The sequence below is a fragment of the Rhinoderma darwinii genome, chromosome 3, assembly GCF_050947455.1.
Source record: "Rhinoderma darwinii isolate aRhiDar2 chromosome 3, aRhiDar2.hap1, whole genome shotgun sequence".
Classification (NCBI taxonomy): domain Eukaryota; kingdom Metazoa; phylum Chordata; class Amphibia; order Anura; family Rhinodermatidae; genus Rhinoderma; species Rhinoderma darwinii.
The window spans coordinates 25,834,365-25,849,188 of record NC_134689.1 but is presented as its reverse complement, the minus strand read 5'-3'; the positions used below and the strand labels follow the sequence as shown (position 1 = coordinate 25,849,188).

At 43.8% G+C, this 14,824-nt stretch overlaps 1 protein-coding gene across 1 annotated transcript in view; it reads left to right on the top strand.

Moving 5' to 3' along the window:
• The window catches only part of SYNPO (synaptopodin), a 91,759-nt gene extending 77,334 nt beyond the window's left edge, over positions 1–14,425 (top strand). Inside the window, exon 4 of the mRNA XM_075856159.1 lies at positions 11,084–14,425. Within this exon, the coding sequence (XP_075712274.1) occupies positions 11,084–11,605 (522 nt within the window). The 3' untranslated portion in view covers positions 11,606–14,425. The remainder of the gene's footprint in view (positions 1–11,083) is intronic.
• Positions 14,426–14,824: the final 399 nt, after the last annotated feature.

Below are 14,824 nucleotides of genomic sequence, written 5' to 3'. Positions count from 1 at the left end.
GTCGATTGGTTCAAACCAGGGGTTCGGGACCCCCCCCCCCCGTTCTCGTAAACGGTGGGGATCCCAGCTGTCGGATACCCACCAATCAGCAAATTACCCCTTACCCTATGGATATGGGGTAATTTGTTGTAACCGGAATACTCCTTTAATATTACAGGGCTATTTCCATCACAGAAAGTACAGATGTAGCCATGTTTATCTTGACTCAGATAACTTGCTGCAGCGTGATATCACACAACAAAAGCCATTAAAAAGTCATTAAATAAGTCAAGTTACAGTTTCTTGCCACTGTGTATTTAATGCGTTAAAAGTCAAGATAAAGATGGCTACATCTGAATATCACTAGGTCCCTGCCGATCCTGAGAATCAAGGGGCCGCAGTACTGATTTAGCACCGCGTCTCATTCTCAGTCATTCTCTGCACAGAGGGAAACTGCGGTATGACCCCATTTACTTGAATAGAGCTGGGTTGTAGCTCCATACACAGTAGGTGGCCAGAAGCGCCGCTGTGCAGGGAAAAACATTGAAGGGATGGCAGTGCTAAAGCAGTGCTGCGGCCCTTTCAATCACAGGATCAGTGGTGTAGTCCTGGTAGTCAGACCCCTGCCAATTGCAAAGTGATGGCATATCATCACTTTGTGTGATGGTAATAACCCTTTAAGATTCATAGTGTTTGCAAGTCTGAAGTGCCCGGCCATCTGTGGCACCACCTTCAGCAGGGGCAGCTGATACGACCTTTGCGACCACAATGCTTCAGTGTGAGGACCCTGACGGACAATTTCTCATATGTCAGTTTTCTAGACCCCTGTGATAGTGACATAGGGAAGTGGGGAGATACCGTACTGCAGTCCAGAAAAAAATCAATGAAAGACATCAGAGTAACTCATTCACTTGCATAAGACCCCATGCACACGGCCGTGCCCGTAATCACGGGCTGCAATTGCGGGCACGGCCGGCCGCCAACGGCCACGGACAGCCGCCCGCATTCTCGACCCATGCTCCCATACAAGGTACAGGAGCACGGCCCTTAAATTGCAAAAGATCGAACATGTCCTATCTTTTGTGGTACACTTCTATGACCCGGACACCTTCCCGTAAATAAATTACGGACAATTTTGTGTGCATGAGGCCTTAGTTTAAGCGTATATGAATGTGCTATGGTGAATTGCAATAATTTCCTCCAAGCACATGGTTGTACTATAGATACGCGTGTTATGGATCCGTAACATGGCACCTATAGAATTCTATAGGCCTATATCGTACTTGCCTCCAAATTAAACAGAGGCACACAAGGTTATTTTTCCATGAATTCTGTAAGAATCCATGCTCCAATGTCTGCTGAATTATGGAGGTATTCTCACAGAGGTACCAAACGACATCCCATTGACTACCTATAGATCAATACCTGTAATGTTTTTGTGTCCCGCTGGGCAGGCTCTGTTTATGGTGTGTATGTGCTCCTCTATTGATGACCCATCTTCTATTGATGAACCACGTCACTGGAAGGATTTTTACCTTTAACTCTGCACCCCCTATAGCTACAAACCTGTCCAGTATATCAACGGCTCAGTTCTCACTTTGCTATGCAGGTTTTGTATGCCGGTTTTTTTCATAACCAAAACTAATAATAAATAAAAACAAGAAGACAAGATTTCAATTATAGTTTTCCCCAAAGGCTCCAATACAGCTTTTGGCATAAAAAAAAAATATAAACTTTCCGGGAAAAAACTGTATGAACTGGGCCTAATAGGTGCTAATGCCTCATAGTTGGGCATATGGACATCATATGAGGCAGAGCCAAGAGCAGCTAACAAGGCCCTCCACGTATTACATGAACAGCCATTTATCGGATTTAATGATACTGATGTAATAATACACTTCCCCTGTAGTGGCCGCTGTAGGGGAAATTAACAGGTGACGGCAGCTTCCCACAGCATATCAGTTTGGCAGGGTCTCAGCAGTAGAGAATTGGTGACTTGGAGTAAGGGCGGATTTACATGAACGTGATTTGCGTCCGTGCAACCCGCGTGAATTTCAGTCCAGTCCAAGAAAATAGACTTTACCCTTGTCCAGGACTGCATTAGTTGAGAATAATAAACGAGCTGTACAGGTTTTGAAAAACATAGCTGCTTTCCTCCAAAACCAGCGCCACATCTGCCCATGGGTTGTCTCTGGTATTGCAGCTCAGCTCCATTGAAGTGAATGGGGTTGAGCTACAATATCAGACAGAACCTGTGGACAGGTTTGGCGCGGTTTTTGGAAGTCAGAAGTCAGTCATTCATCCATTACAATACTCATTGAATGACTTGTAGGCACATATGACTAAGGCCGGATTCACACGAGCGTGTGCGTTTTATGCGCGCTAAAAAAACCGCAGCGTTTTTGTGCGCGCAAAAGGTCCATAAAAGCTCCGTGTGTCAGCAGCATATGATGCGTGGCTGCGTGATTTTCGAGCAGCCGCCATCATTATGACACTCTGTTTTTATGTTTGTAAACAGAAAAGCACGTGGTACTTTTCTGTTTTCATTCATAGTTTTGACTACTGTTGCGCGAATCACGCTTGGCACACGGAAGTGCGTCCATGTGCCGTGCGCTGTTTTCACACACCCATTGACTTCAATGGGTGCGTAATGCGCGAAAAACGGCCAAATATAGGACATGTCGTGAGTTTTATGCAGCGGACACACGCTGCGTGAAAATCACGGACAGTCTGAACGGCCCCATTGACTAACATAGGTTCGTGTGAGGCACGTGAAAATCACGCGCGTAGCACGGACGTATTATACGTTCGTCTGAATAAGCCCTAACTTACACTCCTCTAGTACTTCGACAGTACAAGGACATGGAGATCCGGCTCTATTAGGCTGGGTTCACACGTGGCGGAATTTCACTTAAATTCCGCTGCGGACACTCCGCAGCGTTAATCCGCAGCGGAGCCGTTTGTCCATTGACTTACACTTTAATTTAGCAGTGTTCGTTTAGACGAGGCTGAAAATTCCGCTGCGGAGCATAGGCTGCGGAGCGGAATTTGGTGTCCGCAGCATGCTCTGTCTGTTGCGGAGCAGTGGCGGACTCATGGCGGAATTTCTCCATTGACTTCAATGGAGAGTCAAAATTCCGCAATGAAGTCCGCAGATCTTATGTGTGCTGCGGAGCGTATTGGTTTTACTACCATGACATTTCTTCATTCTGGCTGGACCTATGTATTTCTAGGTCTACAGCCAGACTGAGGAAGTCAATGGGGCTCCCGTAATGACGGGAGCGTTGCTAGGAGACGTCTGTAAATAGTCACTGTCCAGGGTGCTGAAAGAGTTAAGCGATCGGCAGTAACTGTTTCTGCACCCGGGACAGTGACTACCGATCTCAATATACATGTATCTGTTAAAAAAAAATATAAGTTCATACTTACCGAGAACTCCCTGCGTCTGTCTCCAGTCCGGCCTCCCAGGATGACGTTTCAGTCTAAGTGACGGCTGCAGCCAATCACAGGCCAAGCACAGGCTGCAGCGGTCACATGGACTGGCGCGTCATCCAGGGAGGTCGGGCTGGATGCCGAAAGAGGGACGCGTCACCAAGACAACGGCCGGTAAGTATGAAATTCGGTTACTTTCACTAGGGAAAGTGCTGTCCCTTCTCTCTATCCTGCACTGATAGGGAGAAGGGAAGTACTTTCCCCGCAGTCCGCAGCAGCTAGTCCGCATCAATGTACTGCACATTTTGTGCAGATCCGCAGCAGAATCTGCAACGCAGATTCTGTGCGGCATTGATGCGGACAGTTGCGGAGGAAATCCGCCACGTGTGGTCATGCCCTTACTCACAGGTCTCCTCTACTGGACTGAGTAACACTAAGGGGCAGATTTATTAAGCACTTTATGAAACATGTATAGCAAGTTTTGTCTTTTTACGCTGCCTCCGCCACTTTCTCAAAAAGTAGTCGGGGCTTGGTGAAAGGGAGCGTGGTCTGATGTGGCCAAACAAATTTACTATAATTTATGAGAGAAACTGGAGTCATTTATTGCAGAAATCTATGCAAGGTCGTAGCTGCCATAGATTTAATTTTCAGGTGCGCAGGCGGCAAGAGATCTGCACCTCTTAATAAATTGGGCGCATCCTACTCCAGCGATCTTTATATTAAGACTTATGAAACGCCAATCTTAATAAATCAGCTCCTCAGTGTTCATCATAAATACTTAAAGGAGTTCTCCACTTTGGACAATAATTACTTGTTAGGAGGGTCCATTGACAATAAGCTGATCCTAAAGTGACCCCCTGCTGGGAGCCCCATGATCAGCTGTCATCTGTTGGGAAACCTGTCAGTAAGTGTTTAATTTTCCTCCAGCGCCACCACAGGAGAAATTAAGCATTGCACAGTGAGTGGGTTGTCAGTGTAATACAGGACACGACAGGTCCTCCAGAGCAATAGATGCTCCATGTAGCTGCTCTCTGCTCTGGCCAATAGATGAGGATCTTGAACAGGGGACCAATGCATATTAAAGGGTAAGGCCTCGTGCACACAACCGTAGTTTTTATCCGCAATTACGGACTCGTATTTGCAGATAAAATACTGACTCATTCATTTCTATCGTCCATTGACACCTTTCTGTATATTTACTGGTGTGTGACTGGGCCGTAGAAATGAGGCGCAAAAAATAGAACATGACCTATGTTTCGCATTTACGGACCATGCTCCTATACTTATTACTGTGAGCACGGCCCACAAATGTGGATGATACTGTCCGTGCAGTATTTACTGATGGTCAAATGACCGACGAATGCATGGGGCCTAACTAAAGTTTTGTCATAGTGACATGTCAGAAGTTTTGATTGGTGGGGGTCCGAGCACTAAAACCCACACGGATTGCTAAAACTAAGCGACAGAAGCGCCTGATGAGCGATGTTTCGTTCATTTCTGATTGGCTTTCCTCAGATAACCGAGCCAGCAGTGTATGGGCTCAATAGAAAGTCTATTACACTACTGGCTTGGCTTTCCGAGAAAAGCCGATCAGAAATGGAATGACACTGTGACATGTCAAAAGTATTTTGAAAGTTTAGTTGCCCTTTAACTCAGAATTCCCTAATAGGGCACATTAAAATGGGTCTCCTAAACTGGACAATCACTTTAAATGGTATTTTTCCATCCATTCACTTGAGGGGCCGTGTTGCATGTTCCTTGCGCAGCGGATGCATAGGAGCATCGCAGTGCAGGGAATAAGCTGAGGGGGCATCATTGTCATGATTAGCGGGGTTCCCATAGGTTGGGTCCCCAACACTCATAATGTTATGGCATATCCTAGTAATATGCCACAACATAATAAGTTTGGAATACCCCTTTAAATAGAAACAGTATAAACAAAACATATGACACTAATATAAAAAATTGAACTAACGCAGAAGGTAATCATGACACGAGCCACACAAGAACTCTGTAAAAATGTACAATGTGACATTGCCAAAGACGTAAATCTTACATATGTCTCTATTACTGTCAGGGTAATGGCAGCAAAGTTGTTTATCCTTAAAGGAACATCATAGACGTGATAGTCACACACTCGTGATTTGTCACTTCTCTAAAGTTGGAAAATTTTGTGCAAATTTTAGGTTTAAAAAAAAGTCTGGAATTTGTGCAACTATTCAAGTATTCAGGAAGAAACAACTTAAAGGCTATGTACACTACTGACAGCTTTATCTTTATTAAATCACTGTTTTAGGTGATTCTATACATTTTTAAAATTGACTTTTATGAAAAAATTGTGTTTAATTTTTCCAACACAGCTTCTATGTATCGTCTATATATACAGTATAGTAGAAGCTGTATTATTCATTATGAGCAGATTCCGTCAGTACAACTGACTAAGAGCGTGTCATGTGTGTGTCAATAATATCGATGACGTCTAAGTTTATTAACTTAGATGTGATCGATATTATGGTGGTCCTTAGTGTTAGTGGGGAAACCACAGTTACAACTGAGCTCTGCTGCATCTGAATAGCACCGATTTGTGGTTGAGTTAAATCAGTCAATGCTATTTGCATACCTGTAAAAAGAAAATTCTCTCTTAAATGTCAGCCACAGTAATGACGAGGAATTTTCATCAATGCATAGACAATGCAGGACAAACTTTAAAGCATTCCTAACATTTCACGTGACTTTTCAGAACAAACTGTCATAGGTGTACATGAGGAATAACACTATTTCTTGCCATTATATGACTTTTACGTGTCATTATTTAGCAGTTTTCCCCTCTGCAGGCTCTATCTCTAATTCTCAGTTTTCTTTGAGCTATATTTCTTTCTATTACATATATATAGAAGCTGCAGCAGCATGGAGGAGATTATACAGCAGTAATGAGCAGTGTAGCTGAGAATACAGCACTGGGGTGACATAGAAATATTACCAGCATCTGCAGCATGTCTGCATTTTTCTCACTCTGCTCCTGCTTTCTCCTCTTGCTCCCCCTCCCCTCTCCAAAGACTTTGATTGGCAGTGTATCTATGTCTGACTCACTCTTTCTCTGCTCCCCCCACCCCTCTCCGTAAACTTGTACATCTAGGCAGTGAAGCGACCCCCCCGACCTTCTGTAGTCTGCCAATTCTGCTCTGTAATCAGTGACAGATTTTGCATGACAACAGGGGTGGACAGCGATTACAGAAAGAGAGACACTTAGAGGCAGTAACTTTACACAGAATGGATAAAACAACGAAAGGTTTACAGTAACTAAATTACAAAGTTGATATATATCGAGTATACTTTTAGATCACCATAAGTTGTTTGAAAAGTTAGTGTCCAGACCATTTTGATCATTCCTCCCAAGTTTCCTTTTTTATGGATGGAGAGTCACGGACAACTGATGACCTGGTATATGATCGGTGGGGGTCCGAAACCCGTACTCCTCACCGATCAGCTGCCGCGGCTGCCTGTGGGCACCGGATGTTATGCAGGGTATGCAGTGTTCGGAGCTGGAAGCAGATGGCTCTGACCACTGCATAGCGGCTGTGGAGCAGAACAGCAACTCTCCTCCTATTCACTTGAATAGGAGCAAAGCTGCAGTACTGCATCTCGGTCACTATTCTGTAACCGGAGCCAACTGCTCCCGGCATGGACATCCGGTGCCCGGCAGCAGCCGGAGCAGCTGATTGGTGCGGGTTCCGGGTGTCGGACACCCACCGATCATATACTGATGACTTTCCTGTGGATAGGTTCACAGTTTATCTATCTATCTATCTATCTATCTATCTATCTATCTATCTATCTATCTATCTATCTATCTATCTATCTATCTATCTATCTATCTATCTATCTATCTATCTAACGACATATAATTTCCATGCTAATATTTAAATTAAAGGCTATTCAAGGGTATAGCTATGCATAAAAGAATGAATTTTAAGCGTCAATCATGCTACAATGTGCATTAACACAGCAGCATTTTACAACTTGCAGTCAGTGCACAGTCAAGCTGCTGCCATCTGCAGGCAAAAGGAGGTATCACAGCAAAGGGATTCCATATGTGTCCTAGAAAACTTTGTGAGGCATTGTGTCAAAATGATTTTTCACACTGTATATTACAGTGGAATATGAGGCCATAGGGCTTGTCATGATCCTGGTGGAAAAAATGAATGCACAAGATTCCTATATTGCTGGACTGGAGGGATGGGAAAAAGGGCGTGACCAAAGTTGTAGCAAGACTATCCTTCACCTAGGCAAATATTTTCTGTCCTATCACTGTATATTAACACCCTAAGGCTATGTTCACACGGAGTATTTTGCCGAGTTTTTTGACGCGGAAACCGCGACGCAAAGCTCGGCAAAAACGGCCCGAGAACGCCTCCCATTGTTTTCAATGGGAGGCGTCGGCGTCTTTTTCCCGCGAGCAGTAAAACTGCCTCGCGGGAAAAAGAAGCGACATGCCCTATCTTCGGGCGCTTCCGCCTCTGACCTCCCATTGACTTCAATGGGAGGCAGAGAAAGTGTATTCCGTGCTGTTTTATGCCTGCGGCGCTCAATGGCCGCGGGCGAAAAACGGAGCAAAAATCGCAGCGAAAATCGGCGTGCAGGGAGAGGAAAATCTGCCTCAAACTTCCAAACTGAATTTTGAGGCAGATATTCCTCCCCCAAAATACTCCGTGTGAACATAGCCTAAGGCCCCACTCACACGAACGTGTTTTTGCGGCCGCAATTCCCTCGAAAATCCACGGGAGAATTGCGGCTCCATTCATTTCTATGGGGCCATGCACACGACCGTAGTTTTTGCGGTCTTTGCACGGCCCGGGAACCCGCACCGCAGAAAGAACGGGCATGTTCTATTATGGTTGTCTTCTGCGGTCCGGGCTCATTGAAAACAATGGCGGCGGCCACGTGCATGTCCTGCGATTTGCGGGCGGCCCGCGGCTGACATTCCGCAGCCGGCTGACCCGAAAATCACGGCCGTGCACACGGCTACGGTCGTGTGCATGAGGCCTAAGAAAGAGTGGCCTGTTGGCGCCCCTTTGGGCTCTCAGCACATGGTGCACATGCCCACCATAGCTATGCCCTTGCCCTAATCTAGACAACAAATTGTGGATGCATAATCATTTGTCAGCGGCTATGCTAGTGGAATCATGATCAATGCAATCTATGAAGTGAATTATCACATATCAATAGCGTATCCCATACATTTCTAATATTTGGGGACCCCCACTGAAGTGTGAGGAGGACATCAATGGGCTGTTTCCATATATCCCATACATTATAATGAACAGTGACTGTGGCCATCTTTCTGCCGGGAACCAGGCCCCACCATCCTCAGGATCAGTTGCACCCAACAATCAGACATTTATGGCAAATGCAACAAAAATCTGTCATGCGGGAAAAAAAAACACTTTATGAATTAAGACGTTTTTGCACGTGAATTTTGTTTTTAAAGCGTTGCTCTATAAGGGTATTTTCACACGTTTAATCAAAAACGTCTGAAAATACGGAGCCGTTTTCAAGGGGAAAAAAAGCAGATTTTTAGCAGTTTTTTTTAGCAACTCGCGTTTTTTGCAGCGTTTTTTTACGGTCGCTTTTGGAGCTGTTTTTGTATAGAGTCAATGAAAAACGGCTCCAAAAACGGCTCAAGAAGTGACATGCACTTCTTTTTCGCGGGCGTTTTTTTACGCGGCCCTTTTAAAAACCGGCCGCGTAAAAAAAAAACCCCGCCGGAACAGGACACCGTTTTTCCCCATTGAAATCAATAGGCAGATGTTTGGAGGCGTTCTGCTTCCGATTTTTCGGCCATTTACACCCCGAAAAACGTCCACAAATAAGCCGTGTGACCATGCCCTAATAATTGTTTTAGGTCCTTTCCCAACCCTGACTGATCATTATTGTTGCACTTCTCTCAGGTTAAAGACTCTATAATTTAGTCATCAATAAAGATAAAATAACAGACAACAGAATAGTGGAATAATAAGATGCAATATTAATGGACAGGTTGGTGATTTCGATGACATCTTACTATATACATATCCCATTTCATTATATAACCAGGAATCGGCAGGACTGTTGAAAAGAGGGTGGAAGGAGCTATTGTAATCTTTCCAAGAGTCCAGGAGTCAATAAACAGTATGAGGTTACGAGATTAACATGACGGCCTGTGAGGGGGTGGACAACATGGTCTTCTCTGCCTCCTTCTCCTGTTATAGCTAATATTAAATGGTCAGTCTTTGAAGTGCGCTGCTGCTTACATAGCTGAAAGTCCTTTACCGACTCAGCATTGACCTTTCTTTACGTTGGCAACACCACATGAGATTAATGAGACCAAGTTATAGAGATGAATGGCTCCAAGTTTTGTATGCTCCTCATATGAATCCCAAATTATAAAGAAATCTTACTTCAAATCCAACAAAAATCCAAGGACTGCTTATTGATACCAAAGTAAGGGCTCAGGCACATGGCTGTAGTATGGTCCGACTCCAAATCATACCGAGCTGTAGTACGGCTATGGCGCCATACTGTACCTCTGTACGCCTCTTAATTCAAAGAGAGGTATGAAGAGGCTTTTTTCTGTCTCATGCTCCATCGAATGCTGTATTCTTCCCTCAGGGCCAGCCTTATGTTGGATGGTGCCCCGTGGTACCTTCTGTTGGTGACCCCCCCCCCCTCATATAATGTACTGTCGTACAGTGTCCAAATGATAACATTTTACAGTGTATAATTATAAGCGCGATAGAGTAAGTGCCATACAGTGCTCAAATAATAACACCATAATGTGATAAAAAAACAGCTCCATACATAAAATAATGTCCCAAACCCCCTGTTCATCCTCACTGCACCGCAGTGAGGAGGAGCTTAAAGGAGCGTCGTTCGAGCATGCGCCTGCCACTCCATTCAATGTCTGTGGGGCTGACCAAAACAGCCAAGTGCTGTGCTCTGCTGTTTCCGTCGTTCCCATAGACTTTGAATGTATCAGTGGTACCCATGCTCGACCACCGCTCCATTCAAAGTCCTCCTCACTGCGGTCAAGTAGTGAGGAGGAACGGATAGTTAGAGACCCCGTTTTTGCAATCGGTGGGCTCCCAGCGATCGGACAATTATCACCTATCCACAGGATAGGTGATAATTGTCGATTCTGGTACAACCTCTTTAAGATTGATGGCAGTTGCAAGGCTCAGGTGGCTGGGGCGGCTGATGCGCCATATGCTATTGCACAAGTCACAGTCCACTAAGGTTGGCCTTACCTCCCCTAGCATGATTCTCTATACCACCATACAGGCACCATACACTCGGCTATAATTTGTATGCGAGCCGTCAGACAATCTTAGTTGCCTTTTGAAGAGAAAAATACATCTGATAAACTGGATATTTGCTGATTCTATTGGTTTCTTCCCAGCTCAACTTTCGCAAATCCCTAGTAATACATTTATGTGCAACCAAGCTGGATGTGCACACTATTGGTTGACACACTTATTTCAATTGTCAGATAAATAATCTTTAGTTGTCATTTTGAGGACAAGAAAAGGGCAGGGTCTTACACAGCAAAAGGAATGTTTCTAGTTGTACCCTCATTATATAGGTAATTACATTGTTTTACTTTTATGTAGTAATATTATATCCTTCTTGTTCACAGAAACCAAGAGAATTCAGAGCACTTCAGCATGGAGGATCATTGGATGGGTGGGCAAGTTCTTCAGCTTCCATACAGAGTTTTGATGAAAGTTTGGTCATTCGAAGTCCTCCACCACCACGTTCCATGTCTCCTGCTTGGAGCGATCGGTCCCAGTCCCCATCACCTCTAAGAATGGAGAACGAAGTTAAGGCCGGGAAACAAATGAAAGTTTTACTTGCTCGTAATATCATCAATGCAGCAAAGCGTAAGAGCACTTCACCATGGGGAGTTACAAGTCCTCTGTCCCCTGTTCATATTAGCACACCTTGGAGCCCCACTGTAGGCAATGGATCTTCTCTGCCAGAAACACCAAGAGCCAGAAGATCTCCCACAGGTTCTGACATTTCTATGGAGTCAGAAGATTCTGGGGCAAAATCTCCGGGATTCCGGAGTTATCCATTCTCACCCAGAGGATGGTATGGGAGCCTGCGGCTAAAGAGAGATAGTCTACCCTCTAGCTCCCCTTTCCCATACACCCCATAAATTATTCTGTCCATAAAGTAGTCTGGAGTAGACCAGCTCAGCCTATGGAGCTCCAACATGCCCAACACTGCCAAATACAAATCATTAAAAAATAAGAAATTCTAAATTTGAACATTCAGATTGGACTTCACAGAGCAAATCTCAACAAATAACACTGAACCATATGTCGTTGCCCTGTGAGTAAAATGATTGTCCTTGTAAAGAATGTGGACTATTCAAAAAAAATTGAAAACATAATTTTTTATTGATTTTTTTTAACTAAATCAAAGATCTTTTATTAGGATCAAGTGGTTGGGTTTATGAGAAGTGATCTATGGCCAGGGAAATAAAATGTTGAATGATCTCATGATAATATTAATTTGTGGTTTCGAACATAAGAAGTAATATTTTTGGGGGGATTTGTGGATGGACACTTACTAAGATGACACAATTAATCATAAAATGTCTCTATGGTCCAATGATTGGCCGGGATGCCTATCAGATCTTTGGAAGCCACTTGGTCTAGCCTCCAAAGCATCAGATGACCACAGAGAATCGCTGTTGTGATTTACGACCTAGTAACGGGACAATATTCGGGATGGGTAATGGACTTGAGAATTGGGACTTGACAGCTGCCTTTGCACTGATAAAAACCTCTCAGTATTGTATGCATAGGCTCCTCACTGCACATATATCAATGGCTGATAACTTTTCTCTACAAGGAGAGTATACAGGGCTTTAATATATATAAGTGGAAAGAGTACAAACAAAATTTCATTGAGTGGGTAAAGAAAGAAGAGATGGAAAAAAAAGCTGGATTTATGAATGTGACGGTACTGAATTGAAGGATGTGTAACTATCTCTAGAAAGCTATATGGGCTAAGCTACATGGCTGATGTCGTCCAGGTAATATTGACAAAGTCTACATAAAACTTTTTGAATAAGAGTAAAGTTTGCCATACACATTAGATTAAGAATGGACCCCATCTTACATCAGCCATAACAGGATGATCATGCCATAGATGCCTTGTTTCAACCATCGACTGGAAGAGAAAATCCTATATGACCTTTTTGGTCTTTCAACGACATTTGCAATATTTATTTTTTTAAATGATGATCGTCCTTGATAAATGATCAAAATCAGAAACTTTGCTCGACTTTCATCTTTGTGGCCAGCTTACGGTAGTACATGGGGACATAAGTTCCCATACGAGCCCACAAACTTAGCATTGTATTACAACTGCCCGTAAATGATTGTGGAACAATGGGGCTGGCATAATACTTGTATGGACCATTATTGTGCTGTCTGCAGACAACAAATGTAACTTCGTTGCCTTAGAGGGCAGTGACACCGGATGGTAACAAACCATTTTGAAACTTTTGCCAACATTAGGCAGTCACAGCCACAAGTTGCGCCCATTGGAAACATTGGATATTATTATAACCCAAAGCAAATGGCCTATTTCATTTCCTATGGGACTTCTTCAGAATAGGCTCATAGTGTCGCTGCAATATAATGCCATATAGTGACATATATCGTGACATGATAAAGTCTGACTTGTAGCATAGCCCTGTCCCACCATGGGAAGAGTGTAATTTGGGAATAGCTGAAGCTAAGTGGATTGTTTAAAGGACCACAAATATACAATGAAAAAGTCATAATTATAAGTGTAAATACGCATGGGATCTTTTATGCAGCCCCAGTATACATACAAGATCCTATGTTCTGCAGGTTTTAGTTCAGGATTGGTCAAACAACGCAGTGAAAAGAAGGATCTCGCTAATGAAATTTGCTCCATTGTAATATCCAGAAATTTTGCATACTTTTATGTATTTGTGAATGCTACTATTAATTATATACACATATATGGCAACTTGCACTTTAGTTCGTGGTCCTTTAACCTTCCTCAACAGAATAGTCGAATATTGATAGAGAGATATGTGGGATTTAAAAGGCAGGTTTATACCAATGCACTGAGAAGCAGTTTGATGCGCTGCATTTTGGTCCATGCTGTATCCATAAGGAATGTGTTTATTATTGAACTTCATTGTATAGATTCAGACACAGGCCGCCAGCAAGTATAATGCAAAATGCTGCTCATCATCACTTTTAACATAGTGCTATGCAACAGACTAAAGAAGGTTCAGATTTGGGCTAGGCCTCCGTGGTAACTTTGCGTATCTTCACTGTTTCCCTCTTGGGTAAAAAGGCACTGGGGACAATTGTTCCATGGCTTTTTATTCAATACGAAACAGTCCTGGTGCTAATTCATTTCTTAATATATCTTTATAGAGGTCTAATCTCTGTTTTCCTGAAATGGAACTACTAATCCTGTGCATAGATATAGATTTTAAAGCCACCACTAGAGGGAGCTAACTGCATACTGTGTTATTAGGCCCTTTTCACGCTGCGTTTCTGCCCCCTATTTTAACATGTATACGTTAAATGGATGCCATAATGGCCTGTGAGCGACGGATGCCACTGTATGACATTCGTCACAGGCCAAAATGTATTTATCTGGCATCGCTGGAGCTTCCATGTGCGTATCGGTGCTGTCCGATCCCCTGGAAAAGGTAGGCTGCCATGCCTTCCCCTTTGTGGATTTCCCCCCTTCCTCTTCTCTTTCTACTGAGCCTCAGGTAGCATAGCTGAACTAATCGGCACAGGAGCCGGGTATGTGGAGGGGACACGGCTCCCCTCTTCTCTCACCCGCAGTCTTAGTTTCCGTATGTTAGCAGCCGGAGTCCCCACATCGGGATTCAGAGAGCTTCCCCTCTCCAGATACCCGGCCACATATGTATATATTTCTAGGGGCAACGGGCAGGCTAAGTGGAGAGCTGTATCTCATGAGTAGCTCCGGATACCAGGAGGCACGGGTGGGAGGGGGTCAGGGCTGTTTGGGTGACATATCCCAGTGAATGCCAATATATTGCAGCCTTCCTTCGGAGGCATACATTGGGAGCCCTCCCAAATTATGTCTCCGACGGAAGGCTCACGACGCAGTGTATAAGGGGCCTTATTGATTTCAATGTATAGCAGTACGCCTAAACGCCCTCTAGTGGCAGGCAGCCATAATGGAACCTGTTAAATCCATGTCTATGCAGGGGATTCGGAACTCTGTATTAGAAAACAGAACTCCAGTTCCTATAAAGATATATTAGATTATATAGAAATTAATCAGCACACAACTTTAACCCTATTTAGATTTAAAAAAAATAACTTAATGGTTTTAATGGGTG